The sequence below is a fragment of the Nestor notabilis genome, unplaced genomic scaffold (genome assembly GCF_000696875.1).
Source record: "Nestor notabilis isolate BGI_N333 unplaced genomic scaffold, ASM69687v1 scaffold12829, whole genome shotgun sequence".
In the NCBI taxonomy this organism is placed as follows: Eukaryota; Metazoa; Chordata; class Aves; order Psittaciformes; family Psittacidae; genus Nestor; species Nestor notabilis.
This window is the reverse complement of record NW_009945121.1, coordinates 5,596-22,361: the sequence shown is the minus strand read 5'-3', so window position 1 is coordinate 22,361 and position 16,766 is coordinate 5,596. Positions and strand designations below refer to the sequence as shown.

Sequence of the window (16,766 nt, the reverse complement as noted above, 5' to 3'; positions counted from 1 at the left end):
GTGTATTCCACTCAGTCAGTTGTCCTCTCTTTGGGTCTGAGCTCCCAGTCTCATTTTTGAGACTGCAGGTGGGATTTTTAAAATGCATTCTCAGGACTTCATTGTTTAACCCCTAACTGCACCGTGCACTTCTGAAGATGCCTTCTGATTATAAACACAACAGGATAATAACATGTAACCAAAATGAGTAACTGTGATTTTTAACTAACCTTTATAAAAAAAATATATATAAAAAGATTTTTTAGAATACCTTATTTCTGGCAACACTTGCATCCGTGGATTTCATTCATTCTTTAAATCTTCATATCCCTCAGTATGGAGAGGTTATAGTGAAAAAGTATAAAGTTTCAGTGGTTTCACACAAAGAGTTATTGAGAAAATCCACAGATGAGCTCTCATGTCTTATTACGGACACACACTTTAATCACCAGTGTGATACAGTAAGACAGAGACCCAGATTTAAATTTCTCCTTTGTTCCTTTAGTGAGCAGTGGCCACTGTCAGTCTGTCGTGTGTTTGTGCCATATCTAGCACAATGGAAATCAGAACCAGTGTACGATTAGTCTTAATATATTTCCTCTAGCTGCTGACTAGAACTGCAAGAATCTATCCATATTTACCTATAATGTTTACATACTTTTTTTTTTTTTTTTTAAGTAACTGATCACAACAGGAATCAGAGAAATAAATAGCTGCTTTACTATTTCTTGTCTAGAAAGCTGAAAAGAAGTGGGAAGAGAAAAGACAAAACCTGGATCACTATAATGGAAAAGAATTTGAAAAGCTCTTGGAAGAGGCCCAGGCCAATATAATGAAGTCAATTCCTAACCTGGAGATGCCTCCACAGCCAGCAACCCTGCCAAAAGGGGATGCATTGGAAAAGCTAGATGTCTCAGGTAAGATTTGCTAGAATATATGTTTCTAAAGAATTGCATATCTGGAAAGATGTTATATTTTTCCTACTTTCTAGAATGGTTTCAATTTACAGATTTCTGTGTTCTTGATCATAGCTGTGAGTATGTTTCTGAGGAATAATGCAGGTCCCATGGGCAGGAAGCAGTGATTTTGCAGATGCCAGTGTGGGTAACCAGCTGAAGACAGATTTCTCCATATTGCAACTGAGAGTGAGTTTGTCCTCTTGAGATGAAGACTCCTCATTAGCAGGAGAGTAAGAGTACACTTTGCTTTTGATGGAGAGGAGAGTGTCTGTATGCTATACTATATCTATATCTAGTAGAGATACTACATGTAACTGTGTTCAGTTATGCACTTAAAAGTTTAGCATTACAGAGAGCTCTGGAAAGAACCACAAAAAGATTGAGCACAGATGATCTTACCAAGAGAACCTAAAAATCTCTTTCTATAGACAGATTTGTTATCAAAAGAAGATCAAGACACGCCTGAGGTTTCTGAGGGTAAAGAGGCCTTTTAACTTTGCAGAAAATGTTCCAACAAGTTCCAGCAATTGAAAGCTGAAGCTAGAAAAAGCCACATTAAAAATTAGCTGTCAAATTTTAACATTCAGAGTAACTAATCACTAAAGTTTAATTATGAACATACGGGATTCTCTGCCACTTCAGATCTTAAAGCAATACCATGTTCCTTTCTGAAAGGCTGCTCAGGCACAAGCTCTGTGCATGAATCAAGACCTGCTTATAGAAGTCTTTGAACCTACATTAAGTGGAAAATCAGACTGTTTGACCTTAAAGGTCCTTGCTAACTTCATAGTCTTAAACTATAAATACAACCAATGTTTTGAATGAGTACCTCAGAGGTCTGAAAATGACCTGTGATGCTACATAACAGAGTTCTCTTGAGGAAGTGGATAGATATGTAGGGATGAATGAGAGTGATGTTCACAGTTATCATTCTGGCTGTTCACAGATACACTGAGTTTCAAGCTGAATGTGAGTCAGGCTGTGACCCTGTAGCAAAAAAAAAAAACCCACGCAAACATAATGAGATGAAAAGGAATATCTGCAAGACACATGGATCTGCTCAGCAGTGATGAGCTCTTCCATAGAAATTCCCAGACTCAATGTTTTGGACTTCAAGGAAGACTAAACAAATAGGAAGGAGTCAAGGGGACAGTGATGATAACGACCAGAGCTCTAAAAAAACATCATCTATTGGGAACAATAAAGAAAGAACTAGTTTTGTTTAGCATGAGGAAGCAAAGGCTGAGAAATTAAAAAGCAATCTCTGAATACATAAGAATTTCCTTAAAAAGAAAAGACTAACTTGCATTGTGTAGGTAGAACGGCAGTAGAAGTTGGCAACTGCAACCAGGAAGGCCACCTTCTACAGTCTGCTAGTACTCCCCCAGCATTCCCAGTTGGTATTAAGGAGAATATCCCAATCACCTCCTTTTCATATCCATTATGGATCTTTTATCCAGTAATTCCTCTATACCTGCTTATACCATCTGCATCCCCACTGCTGTGACAGCAAGCTCCCCATCTTGTGTAGGAGCTTTCTTTCATCTATTTTAAACTGATCTCATACCAGCATCATTGAGCTCCCCAGAGTTCTAATACTCTGCAGTTTGGCAAACAACAGCATTCCCTTTAGGAAATCATGAAGGCAGTGAATAACCTTGATCATATCCTGGAGGTCTCAGCCTGTCCCACAGGCTCCACCCTGCCAACTTGCAGCCTTTCTGGTGCCTCCATCTACGCCAGCTGCTCCCTCCCTTGGCTAATTTCAGTTGCCCTTCTCTTAACAACTCCACTGTGTCCTGGAGCTGTGGAGACCAGAGCTGCATGCTGCAGCCAAGGCGTTGGCATGCCAAGGTTGTAAATAGCTGAAAAACAGTGCCCTGGGGTTTGTGTACAAAAATTCATGTAGGATTCAGAGGGGTGTTTTCAGATCCAGCATTTTGTTCCGGGCGCATCTTTAACATTGACAAATTGTGGCCCCTTGGATGTTTCACAACAAACACATTTAAAATAAATCTTTGTTGAACCTCATAAAATAATTTTAGAATTCTGGCAGTGTTCAGTCAGGTTACTGCCTATCAACACAGTTATCTTCTATAATGTGTGGCATAAAAAGTGGGCGAAAATACAGACCACATGGGTGCAGTGAGCTGTGACATCTTAAAAAGTGCAGAGCACAGTAACAGAGAAGTTTGGTAACTTACTCACATAGTTAACTAATCCACTTTTAGAATACAACTTTGCACAGTGTGTAGCCAGCAGATTTAAGGAGAAATTTGATGAGATTGAGACATTTGCCTTCTGTTGTGCATAATGAATTCTGTAATAGTAACATAAATAAGGGAACGGCAAAACTTTTCCTTAATATATGATTAAGTTTCTCACATGCCACCCAACCCTTCTATGATTCAAGATAAAAACTGCAATATCAGTGTGCTATAGACTAGAAGACTGAGCAACATAAGAAAAGAGAGACCACCTACCTACTCATACAGTGCGTAAGACATTTTAGCCATAAATAAGCAAAGTCCTCTGTTGCCTTTGCTACAGAACCCAGAGAGATCACATTGCCAGAATATGTTGTCTCAGCCATTCTCCAAACAGAACCCAATTAAGAAACTCTTTCTTTTCCCCTGCAAAGAACAAAACAATGTAAAATTACACACTGCACAATTTTGCAGATGGTTCTGTAAGTGCTTATTTAATACGTCTTTACTTCAACTCATCTTTATCAAGGTTATTCAGTAAAAATATGAGGACTGTCTCTAGCATGTACATTAGAAACTGGGCTCCTTCATCTCTCTTTGTGCCTTCATATGTGAGAATGCTCTGACTTTTGCATATGCTGAGTGATCAGTAAATTCCACTAAAGACAGTTTGCTTCTCTGACTACAAAGGCTGCCTCAAGGCAGGCATTATTATTTTGAGATCTTTTTAAGACATGATGGATTTTTTCATGCAAGTAGAAATCTGTATGGTGAGAGAAATTAATTCCAGTCTGTCTGTGCCTGTTGAAGAATGCTTCAGCTCAGTGTTGAAGAATGTTTAGGTTCAGTGGAACAGCTGGCGACGAACAACTCCCATTTTGTTCACAGAAGTGCTGAGCCCTTTGGCACCAATGAAGATTCCATGAAGTAACATTTTTGTTCATGGGTAGTCTTGGACTCAGTGAGTTGTACATGTCCATTTACTCCTTCCTTTTAAATATGCTACAAGAATTCAACCATAGGAAAAAATGTATTATAATAAGGTCTTTTCCTCAAATTTTTCCCTCGAAAGTTTGTTTGGGGTTTTTTTGGGTTGGGTTCCCCCCCCCCCCTTCTTATTTAGATTGGGAAACATAATTGTTTAGTAAAGAAAACAGAAATCCAGCTTTGAAGTTTTGTCTTGCCCAGTGTCATTGTGTTGACTGTGAGGAAACCCATCACAACCTCTCCTTAATGACCCCAGCTAGGGGATGTGAGGGCAATTTGATAGCTTGTGCTTCTGCCACACTCACTGTCGATTTCTCTTGCCTGTGTTTCTCCTTTTTGTTTCCCCTTTTGAAGATGGAGATGGATGAAGGTCTCACAGATGTGAAAGAGATGGTAGGAATCATTCTCTCTTTGTGGCTTCCATGTCTCTCATACAGCCTTGCTCTCATTAAGTGTGAGAAAAACTTAATGGGTTGACACCATTCAAAGGAGTAGGGATTTGCACAGGCCCTGCATCATAGTCTGCTAAACACCATCTTAGAGAATTACTCTGATTTTACAGCAGCAGATATTGCCTTGGGCTGGTAGAAGTTATCTGATGTTACTAAAAATGGAGTGTTGTGTATTCACCAAAGAAGTGGTCTAATGTAAAGTGCATCTGCAAATTCACTCATCTTGCAACCCTGCAAGTGAGTGCCAGATAGCCAGGGACAGAGATAATACAACAGAGCATTTCTTTAAGCTTAAGCATCTTCAAAGAACATTTGAGCTAAGAAGGGAGCAAAGATGAAGCCGGGTCAGACAAGGGCTCCATCCAGCCCCAAGGGCCAGCCGGCATGTTGGAGAAGCCTGCCGCAGCCCCAGGAGTGAATGGTTATGCAATAACTTGCCTAGAGGGAACACTTAGCCCTGAACAGCTGGGTAATCGCAAAAGCAGGAGGTTTTATCGTTCTGGATTATATTCATTCCAGCTGTTTATATAACACTGAGTAGCTGCAGAAAGGTCGTTCTCTCGCCTTTGAAAATAGACATTGTGAACAGCAGTGTGAAAATGGTGGCTGTTGCCATGTGTGATGCTTGGCCTGTGACCAGAAACACAAAAGTACAGGTCATGAGCAGGGTAATGCTGCTTCTGGAAAAAATGCCATCCAGTGACACTGGGAAGAGGAAGTGGCAGCTGGATGGGAAGCACCTTGTGTGTGCGGGGTGGGGGGGTGACAGTTTGAGAAACTAGTCTCCCTTGGAAGACTCTCCTCAGAAAGCAAGGGCCGGTTTTGCTCACCTGTTTTATTTGATATTTGAATCTTCACAGGCTAGTGAAATATCTGTAGGCCTCTTATATTATAATTCAAAGGCAAAACTGTTCATTCCTGGAATAGTTAGTAGTAAGTAAAGTGAAAATAAATGCTGTCTTAGGAGAGGAGAGAGTGCAGTTGCCCCTGGTGTTCCCCTGCCCTGCTCAGGGGTGAGAGGACTATTGAACTTCAGAGGTGGCATCTCTAGAGCGGTGTTCACACTTTCCCTTCAGCCTTTGTCTGAACTTAGCTAGTTTTGTCCAACCATAGGATGGACAAAACTCTTCAGCTCCTCTCATAGCACCTTGCTGGCAGCACCTCCCAGGCAGAGCTGAAGCGTGTGCTTGAGTGCTTCAGAATTGCTGACAATGATCAGCCTCCACATTTGGTGTCTAGGTTTGTTGCCATGCTTACGAAGGAGACTATGGGGCACTATTTGTAACCTGGTACCCAGCTTGACCTGTACTTTACATGCTTCTTTGCAAGTGATTGATTGATTTGCCAATGTGTGCTCTACTATCACACTTGTACACTGAGGGCTGAAACCCAGCCACAGGGGCATGGAGGATAGTTAGGCTGAAGTTTTCTGGGTGAAGTGACCCAGTTCCTTTGTGCAAGTGCAGCACTGTTTACTTTCACTTGAGGCAGTTTCTACTCATATATATTCAGCATCTGGACCCTTTAAGACATTTTTTTCCTTTCCAGTTGAAGCAGGGATGTGAATACTTTTTCCCCTTCTTCACCTATGATCACTTTGTGCTGCTGTGTTTACTTGCAGAAGAAGTTCCCGACGGAGAACAGGATAATGACAGGATGACCAAGTCTCCACCTCCTCCACCTCCACGGCGCAGTTACCTGCCAGGGTCAGGACTAACCACAACGAGATCAGGAGATGTCATCTATGCCCCCAGAAAAGAAGCTACTGCTGTCAAGGTTTGATGATTCAGACTCTAGGCAATCAGACTGTTGATGAGTGGCTGGCACAGAGAAACATTCCCAGGCTTGGGCTGTGTCTGCAAACCACTGAATGAGTTGAGACAGAGCTACATCCTGGAGAGATACTGAAACTGCTTACCAGGAAAAACTGCTGTTAGGCCAAATGAACAAGTAAGGTTTGATCAGTTCTGTCTACAGGAGCCTTGCTGCTCCTGTCTCCTGGCAGTGTAGAAGGTAAGCCACAGGCTGCTTTCATTTGGAGGGGTAAGAAGATTAAAACCAAAAAAAGCATGCCTTATACAGATGGGGAAGATCAGCTCAGATTTGAGAGCATTTTAACAGAAATGTTGCGTATTAGTTTCTATGGGCTTCCTTTCCCCATCTGTTCTTTTCTCTGAAGGAAGTGGAGGGAAGTCCAGTTTAGGAAGCTTTTTAATCTGTGAACATCCTATTACATCAGCAGTATTGGTTGCTTTTGAACTGTTCAGGAAGAGAGACCTTGCAAGGAGCGAATTACAGTAGTACTGAATTTTCTGCATTTGCTTCCATCAGGAGGGCTCCACTATATTGTCTGTCTGCTTTCTCATCCTCACTGTAGGAATGCAGTGAAGACATTGGGCAAATAGCACAATCCAAAGCTCCTAAAGAAGATCAGGCATTGTCTCGGAGCACAGGGCATGCCGTAGCATCAGCTGCAAAAGATGAAGAGGAAGAAGAAGGAGATAAAATAATGGCAGAATTACAGGTATGCCTTCTGTGCTGCACATAGAATCATAGAATGGTTCGGGTTGGAAAGGACATTAAGGATGATCTAGTTCCAATGCTCCTGCCATGGAGGCAGGAAGACATGAAGACATCTGTGCCTAATATCACTTCCAGGGCCCCAGCACAATTTCTAGCTCAGAACATGAAGGAAACCACATCTGTCAGACTCAGGTGATCCCACTTTATTGCACTGGGTGGTGCGCATTTTTAAGTGCCCCCCAGATTTTGTTCAGGAGGTCTGGAGCTGAGAGAGTGGTCAAGAATGCAGTGGTTGCCACTGAAGAATCTTACACACATAGATGGGACAAGTAAAATCTTGGTGTGCATTTGGTGTGGCTGTCCTTGGCCTAGCATTCTTGCTTAGTACCAGGAGCTGAAAGCCCATCATTCATGTTAACATTGGTGGCAATAGAGAATACGGGGTCTGCTCCTGGCAGGCTGTGCTCACTTGTTCTGTGCTATGGTCCAGTGTTTGAACATTGAATCATTTGCTGTTCCCTGTTGTGTAACTGGTACATTACTCTGACAGTGGCATGGAAGTAGTTTTCTCTTGCTGGTCCTTCACTTGATAGCACATAGGCTGATTTAGTTCAGTGATGGCGATGCTGTAGTAAAAGCTAACTGTTTTACCTACCATTAGGGAGCTGCAGCTTCCCAAGGGCACCCTCCATCCTCCTCTTTGCCCACAAAGGAAAGGAGATGTGGATCAGCTTAACTGGCTATAACTTCTGATGTTGGGGTGTTTCAGAGCACTGTCATGATATGAGATGATCCCTGGGGCCACCTGCCAAAAGGAGGGTTTGGTGATATCTAGGGAGCATGTGCAGCATGGGAGATGTGGATATTAAGCACTAGTAACTGTTATATGTGGTGAGTGTCCCTTTGCTCAGCCCTCAACCATCAGTCCTTCAGACAGCTGGTTTGCAGGGAGCGAGAACGGTGCTTGACCCTCATCCCCCTGTTTGTGTGTTAATAGCTAGAGCAGCAGGAGAGCTGGGGACAGTGAAACTGTCACATCCTCTCCTGTCTCTCAGAAAGCAACCCGGCTGCCTTGCAGCTGGTGACAATGAAGTGGAGGTTAAGGTCTGGAAAGGAGGGGCTGAGGGGAGCTAAGGTTGCTCAACAGGCAACGAGTTACACTCCTTTTGGAAACAAGCAGTGCTCTTTTTAAACCAATACCAAAATACCAGTTATACTTTAGGAGGTTGACAGAGTACCATGTTTTAGAAAGGGTAAACTGCTTGATCCAAGAACAACAGGCTCATTAGTATATCAGTAACAGGCAGGATAATGGAAAATCAGGTATGGGGTTTGATCAGTGAAGAACTAAAGGGCAGATGGAAATAGTTATGCTCGTAAACACAGTGTAATCGAACACAGATCTGTCAAAGCAAACAACACTCTGATCAGGCAACTGGTTTGACTGCTTAAAGTGAATTGTATCCCTGTAAACATTTTTTGTAAGTAAGTAATTCATTTAATCAAACATCATACAACATTCTGATAAAAATCTGGCACCACAGAGTATAAATAACCCCAAAACCTATCATAGGATGATTGAGAGCTGTCTGGCTCTGAAAGTGCTGCCCCTGGTGCAGGTATTTATAGTCAGGTCCCTTAGGAGTCAGCTACAGGCCCACTGTCACTGTATTTTCATCAATAGCCTGGAAATGAGTTTCAAATCCTTACTGTTTATATCATCTTAAATCAAATCAGTGAAGTATAAGAGCAGGGAGATGATAGCCGTCATTTAATGATAATAATACATTCACTGAAATGTGAAGTCCACATGAAGAACAACAAAATATAGGCCAGACCACAGCTGCATGTCTTGGAGAAAAACAGGAGCTGCAGTAACAAGTTAGCGTCTGCTTTGGGTGTAGATGTGAGAACAGGGAGTGTTTTTATCTCTGAGTTCAGGATCAGTGAGATCAGCACTGGGCTGCTGCCTCCATGACTAAGTATGCATGCATCTCCCATTTGAAAAGGCTATTAGGAATGTGAAAGTTCAGAAAAGACTTGAATAAAATGTGAAAGTACATTCATTGGAAGAACCTTTTTAATCTACCAGAAAAAGACATAATAATAATAATCAGTCCTCAGCTGCTGTAGTATAAACTGTATTTTGGACACTATTATAGACGTTGTGGAGCAAAGGTGATAAATAAGCAAATTATCAAGGGAAATAATGGATTCTTCGTTACTTACTCAAAGTCTGAAGGACTTTGCGAATGCCTTTGTAGATGGCATGTCTAACTCAGAAACACATCACTGATCTCACATGTGAGTAGCTGCAGAAAGTCTGTACCTTACAGTGAGGGTGGTGAGGCACTGGAACAGGTTGCCCAAAGAAGTGGTAAATGCTCCATCCCTGTCAGTGTTCAAGGCCAGACTGGACAGAGCCTTGGGCGACATGGTCTAGTGTGAGGTGTCCCTGCCCATGGCAGGGGGTTGGAACCAGACGATCTTGAGGTCCTTTCCAACCCAAACCATCCTATGACCTTGTATTATGAGGAGCAATACTACTTTTTCTGATAGTTCCTTGTCATCTTATATACTCTGATCTATAAGCACATACAAACAGGATGTAATGGAAAATCAGAAGGAACTACACCCCGATTTTTGCACTGGATTTTTTTCTTGATTGTTGCTTTTCTGGTTTTACATAAACATGCGATATATAAATACAGTATTTAAAGAACAGGCCTGATTCTAATCTGTAATCAGGGTTATTAATTTAATAAGAGTTGCCAGGTACTAAATAATTTCCCTAGTACATGGTATAAGAATATAATCATCTTGCATGTCACTGTGTGTTTGACTCCTGTAAGCACTCCTCCCTCATTCCTCTGGCTGGCAGAGATGTCCTGCTTGGACATCTCACTGAAGGCAGACCATGCCAGAAGAGGCCTGCAGAAATGGAGGTGATGCACACTTGCAGCCAGCACTACATGCTGGTGGCACTGACAGTTCTGCTCCTCTGGATGTGGGAGCTAGTTGGATAGAGAAACCCAAAACAAATAGGAAGAAGATAGCAAGATGAAGGGATGAAAAGTCCAGGCCATGCCGTGGGGTACCGTGGTCCACAAGCCCTTACGTTGGGACTATGAGCATCTGGAGCATTAGTGAGGACTGTGGCAAAGACACGCATTTCCAGGTCTAAGGTTTTAGTAGCGGCTCGTGTGAGGATAAGTGGAGTTACGTAGCTCTTGCATGATTATCAGCCACTAGGCAGTAGGTACTGTCAGAAGTCCAAAGTTTTTCATGGGCTTCCTACTTAAGTTTGGATAAGTCTGTAGCATCTCTGTAAAAATCAGAAATCAAGCTTATCTCCCTGCAGGGAGTGTTGAGGTCAGTGTGATGAGTTGAAGTGCAATCTTGGCAGACTGGAAAGGATGCCCTATTTGTCTTAGTCTGATACTCTAAAAATCTCTTATTTCATGAGCTCGTAGATAGTGTTATTGAGCTGTGAATGTTAAAAAGAAATGCTCTCTTTTCACTTGGTCATCTCCAGAGATTTCTGTGTAAAAGCTCTTGGTCTCCTGATAACCTGCAGTATTTATTTCCTAGGCTTTCCAGAAGTGCTCTTTTATGGATGTAAACTCAAACAGTCATGCTGAACAGTCCAGAAATGATACACATGTTAAAGACCTAAGGCCTGGGACTTTAATGCATCACAAGGAAAAGAAGGTAACAAGTGGCATTTGTAAACATGCCACCCAGTCTTGGCATAACCTTCTTTTCTTCAAAACTAATCTTATATCTTGTGTCCTGTTCTCTCTAACCCCACCCACCACTGCCCAGTGGTTTTCTTCCTTTTATCTCAATATGGCTCAGAAATGTCCATATGGAATATTATATCGCATTATATGTCTCATCAGCAATTGTACAATGGTTGCATGAAGTTTTATGATGCTGTGAAATCCCAATTAAAAGAGGATCCATCAGTTTCTGCCGAAGAGATGCTCATACTCTGTAGGACATCCTTCCAGTGCTGTTCTGGCAATGGATAATGAAGCATCTCCCCTAAGGCATGTTCTTGTCTTGAGGGGAGTTACTGGTTCCTCTCAGTCTCAAGAGCCACTTTAGAGAATTTCCACTTTATTTTATTTCATTTGTTGGTCCCATAAATAGTTGGTAGATGTTCATAAATCCCATTCAGATTATCAGAAGACAGAGTCAAGGTGGATGGGCCAAATTTGCCCTTACTCTGAAGGTTAATGCCCAATATTCACTCTTCAGTCAAGGGACTTACTTACTTACTTAAAAGAGTTGCCACATGTCTGGGGCTAGAGCCAAGTTGGGGTGAATTTCATAGCTGTGTCTGGGCTGGAGCTGGCAGTTGAGTTGATTGGTCTTAGTGGGAAGCCAGCGTGCAGGATGAAGAAAATAACAGCTATTTCTGCCTCTGCAGAGCTCTTTTTTTTAAGTTTAAGAATAATGATTTGAATCATTGCTGGGTTTAGGCGGTCGTGCAGGCACAGCATTTCAACTTTGTTAGGCATTTTGTGTATGAATGCAAATTGGAAATAGCAGCAATACCTTCTCTGATGTAGCATCATGTGTAGCTTCCCAAGAATTTTATAGGAGACACTGCACTTCAACTGTATTTAACAGAAACTGAGGCAGGGAGAGAGAAAATGGCTTTGCCAGGTCCCCAAGGCAGAGAAAACCCCAGCTGCCCTAACCACAGTGAGCTGCATCTGCATAGGGCACTGCAGCTGTAAAGCACAAGGTGACACCTAGATGGTGGTGTCTGATATATTTTTAGCATCCAAATCCGTATCTCTGCCAGAAGGTACTGATGCCAGGCCAGGGCATTGCAGGCAGGGACTTGGCTTGGACCTGCCCAAACAGCAGTTTTGGTCTAAAGCTGCAAACACCCGGCTGGGAGAGGGAGTGAGTTCGTGGGTATGAGTAAAAGGTAAAAAATTGCTTTGTTGTGGAGTGCGTAACAGTGTTACGGAGGAAAAAAAGTGTGAATGTATCTCTATTCGTCCTCATTGCCACTGGTGTCAGAATGAGAACATCACACTGTTTCACAAAAACCTGGGTCACCACTCAGGACACTGCACATCCTGCAGCACAAATGTTTCTTTGAAAGGTGCTGCCGAGTAATTGCCATAAACTTCTATTTATGCGAATATCGTGGAGTGCAGGAAATTAAGGTTAATGCCACCTGGTTTTGTCATCTGACATGACAAGAGTGTTTGTTAGCTTTAAATATGGAGCCTTATGGTCATAAACTCATACAGGAAGTGGATTTTGTTGTGGTTTTATTTTTTTAATAGGCAGCAGTTACTAAAATATGTTGTACAATGATACTACGTGATGATGCACTGATGCTTGGACAAAAAAGTTGCTAAAAAAGATACAGAGGAATGAGTACTCAGTCACTGAGTGAGCGTATCCACTGGCAACAAGTGTCATTAAATGTCCTGGCCTAATTCTGGGAGCTTGGACATGTAACAGGACTGGGAGTTGTTTACCACTTTGCAAGTCTGGGCCTGAGGTGATCACAAGCCCTGGTGTTTTGCTCTGATCCCAGCTCTCAGCATGAAGTGCAGACAGTGTCTGCCTGCCCACTGACGCCTCACTGCCTGTGACTGGTCTGTGTGATAGCTCCTCCTAATTTAGAAATAGGAGGGATGTCAAGGTACCTGTGGAGCAGCTGCACAGCCTTGCTACTGCTAGTAAGCCTTTGTAGAGATGAAGCGCGACTCCGGTCTATTGCTGACTTTCTCACTCCTGCATTTTGATTGTGTGTAAAGTTTTTCTGTGTAAAATCCTCAGCATATAAGAAAATACCACAAAAGGCACTTTGTGAACCTCTGTATGCGTGAGGAGTGCATGTACCAGCCAACGTGTGGATTTCTGTCCTGTCACTCATTCGTCTCAGATGGGAGAGTGAGTCTCCTGACTGATCGATCTTCTGCGTGTCTCAATGCTCATACAAGGATAATCTGTCCTGGTGTGTCAGGAGTCAGCTTCTAGTCTCAAGCAATGTCAGCAGTAATACTTTTGGCTTACTGCCTTCAGGCACTCCGGGCTGGAGTCATTTCCTTCTTGGTGAGCCATCTTTTGACTGCAGACTTCCCTCTTGCTCATTCATACATAGGCATGGTGTCTCTTCAGGTCATTCCCTCACCCTGATGATTGGTGTTTATCCTAAGCTGTCACTAGCACTTAACAAACCAAGCCCCAAAGAGAAGCCTGGTATTACGAAACATCGTCTCCAGGGGATGTCATTTTGGGAATGTACTACTTTTGAGCTAGTGGATGACTGCTCTGCATGGCGTTGGAGTTGCTTCTATAAATGAATGTAGCTCAATGTTTCATTCTGCATTTCCACGGGTGCTGCAGGGTGCCTTAGTAATTTTGAAGGAGTACTTTTAAGCTGCAGCAAGGATTTGTAAACACTCAGACTGTGATGATACGAACAGTGGTGGAGCATTGCTGCTCAGGTGTGAGCAACGTTAGAAGCAGCCAAGTGTTGTAAACTGAAAACCAGCTTGTGCCGGTACAAAACTTCCTTTCGGGGCTAGCCAGACTCTTGCATTTGGCTCTCTGTTGAGCTAGCCAGCTGCAGGGCCCTGTTGTCAGCCCTTCCACCCTTCCACATCACCCTCCCTTTGATGTGGCCCAGCAGAACTTAATCAGATACTGTGAATCTTTTCAACTTCAATCTGAGATTAGGGATATGGGGATTTTTTTAGCTGGAAAGTGAGCAAGTCAAGATAGCTCTGTGCTGGAAATCAGGTAATGAGTGTGCTTTTGCATATGCTGGAGGCCTTGTTTAAAGCAGACGCCCTAGGTAACAACCCATGGTGCATAGTGCAGAGCAGCAACATCATGAGCTGTTCTGCCAGAATTTGGAATTTTGCCCCAAAGACAGGCAGGACTCGGACGACTACGTCAGACCTGCCTCTGCAGCAGTACACAGAGCGGTGAGTTCACGAGGTCTGCGCTTCCCCTGAGAATACGGTGATTAATTTTGGGGGAAAAGAAAAAAGTCCTGTAAAGGTGACAGCCCTGAATAACTGAGTAATCCGACTTTCCCCCTTAGGTGTATGGGGCTACAACAGGATCTCCCACAGATAGTGACCATCCTAAAGAGAAGAGGGAAGGGAAAACTGAAGAAGAATTGGGTTCTGATTCATCCAGCACAGATGACAGTAAAATTGGCTTTTCAATGAATGACAGTCCTACATTTAGCAAGGGTTTGTTTGTAGACAGTAGAGACTATTCTAAGAAAAACCTTCAGAATATGAACACAAGCCTGTCTGGCGTCAGTTTGCCAGAGGATGACAAACGAAGAGGGGCTCAAGATATTTTAGGCTCCCATTTCCCAGCTGTTGAAACTGGAAAACAAAAGCCAAACTACAGACTCTCGCAAGATGCTCACCAGGACCTGCCGCAGGGTGAAGCCTTGCAGAGCACAGGCAGGCATATCCCCATCAGCAGCATTACCCCTCTCATGAGGCATACGCAGGAGGCTCCGGTGCCTCAATCTTCCTCGCGGGAGCATGACGCTTCTGCAGTCAACTACAACCAGGTTGTGCTAAGACCCAGAGTGTGCAGCAGTAACAGTGTGAGCAGCACTGAAGAGGCAGACCCTCCTCCGGCTAGCTCTCCAAGTGAAGACAACCCACCCACAGAAAACATCGCCTTCATGATCACTAAAACAGCTGTCCAGGTCCTGTCGAGCGGGGAAGTCCATGACATAGTCAGCCGGAAAGGCGGAGACGTGCAGACAGTGAACATTGATGCAAGGAAGGATGTGGTGTCGGAGAAGGGTACCCCGGGAAGCACAGACAGTGAAGAGCCAGTGGTGTGCCTGGACAAAAAACCCGTCATCATCATTTTTGATGAACCGATGGATATTAGGTCAGCGTACAAGCGGCTTTCTACGATCTTTGAAGAGTGCGATGAGGAACTGGAGAAAATGATGACAGATGAAAAGATAGAAGAGGAAGAGGAGGAGGAAGAACGTGAAGCACATGAAATCTCTGAGAGCCAGAAGGAAGAGCCACCAGTAGTTAATGACAGAAAAGCAAGCTCAGGGTACTCAGCAGCTCCTGGTCTCAACGAGCAGTATGTGTTGAACCGTCAGTCTTCGTCTGACTCCACAGAAACTCAACCTCCTGCAGAGGAGGAAAGCACAAAGACGAATTTCAACAAATACCGTCACATCTATGGGCTAAGCACAGAAGCCAACTCGGACTCTGCCGACCAGTTCGGAAGCAGGCAGGATTCCAAGAAAAAATTCAAGTTCAAATTCCCCAAAAAGCAGCTGGCTGCTCTAACGCAGGCGATACGGACAGGAACCAAGACTGGGAAGAAGACCTTGCAGGTTGTGGTCTATGAAGAGGAGGAGGAAGACGGGACCCTGAAGCAGCACAAGGAAGCAAAGAGATTTGAAATCACCAGGTCTCAGAGCGATGACAGTGACAAAAGTCCTTCTGGGAAGCAAGAGGGACCCCCGGGAGCTGCAGTGTCCCTGTCTAGGACCGATGAAATTCGCCAGAGCACATACCGAACACTAGACAGCCTTGAGCAGACCATAAAGCAGCTGGAAAACACCATCAGTGAAATGAGTCCAAAATCTATCCCTGAAAACACATTCAGCTCTGAGGGAAGCACTGTCCCCTTCTCTGCCCAGATAGTACCAGAGACCCCACCCCGAGAGCTTGTAGTGCTGGATGAGAGCCTTGCTGGCGTAGACCCCCCTCCGTCAATCCCAGCCACTGCACGTAAGGTACCTTAGTCCAAGAAATCAAACCTCCAGCTGCTTTCTAAAATCTGCAATAATCACCATTAAACACGAGGGTCTTGTGATTTGTTTGCTTCCTTTCAGGTGGCTTGTTTGGGCTCCCCACGAGGTGTCTAACAGCTAATAGACCATTGGTTTGATTGTTTGGTTTTATTTTGTTGTTTTTAATCTTTGCTGCTGGTTGGTGACGGGCAATTGCCGGGGAGCTGGGCCAAATAATCCGCTGTGTGAAATGACAAGCATCACTGACATGAAATCCAGGCTGATCAGTAGCTGAGCGGTTTTCTCCATTTGATTCTGGGAATTAACACCCGCGGTGTGAAGCTCCTGAACTTTCCCTGCATGTAGTACTGTGGCTTTGTTTTTGGCGCATGGTGTGCAGTCTCCTCTTCAAACGCACGGGTACTGATCACTCCTTCTCCTTTGTCTCCCCTCTCTGCCCCTCCGCTTGTTTCCACAGGGCTCCAGTGCTGCCCCCCAGACAAGCCGGATGCCGGTCCCCATGGCCTCAAAAAGTAGGCAAGGAAGCATGGAGAAAGCAGGCAAACAGCACAAGCTGCAGGATCCACGCCAATACAGACAGGTAGTTTTACCCTAAACCCGTGTTTGGATGGACATTTGCTGTTGTTTGTTTATTTAAAACCTCCAGTAACTGACTGAGATTATACCAAATAACGGATGCCTGACTTTCGAGTGAGGTCTAACTGGACGTCCTGGATCCTGGGGGCATGACAGTATCTACTGATCTTTTCACCATGCTTGTGCATGCATGTCTGCAATAAAACACCTGCTGCTCTTTTGTTTTCTCTTTTTTGGTTTGTTTCTGTTTTGTTTTGTTTTTTTAAACTGTGGTATTCATCTGTGA

The 16,766-nt window shown here is 43.7% G+C and overlaps 1 protein-coding gene across 1 annotated transcript in view; it reads left to right on the top strand.

Annotated features, from left to right (window-relative positions):
• KIAA1217 (KIAA1217 ortholog) overlaps nucleotides 1-16,499 on the top strand; it is a 49,857-nt gene extending 33,358 nt beyond the window's left edge. The window contains exons 8-11 of the mRNA XM_010022737.1: nucleotides 716-896; nucleotides 6,206-6,360; nucleotides 6,962-7,108; nucleotides 16,362-16,499. Of these exons, the coding sequence (XP_010021039.1) occupies nucleotides 716-896; nucleotides 6,206-6,360; nucleotides 6,962-7,108; nucleotides 16,362-16,499 (621 nt within the window). The remainder of the gene's footprint in view (nucleotides 1-715; nucleotides 897-6,205; nucleotides 6,361-6,961; nucleotides 7,109-16,361) is intronic.
• Nucleotides 16,500-16,766: the final 267 nt, after the last annotated feature.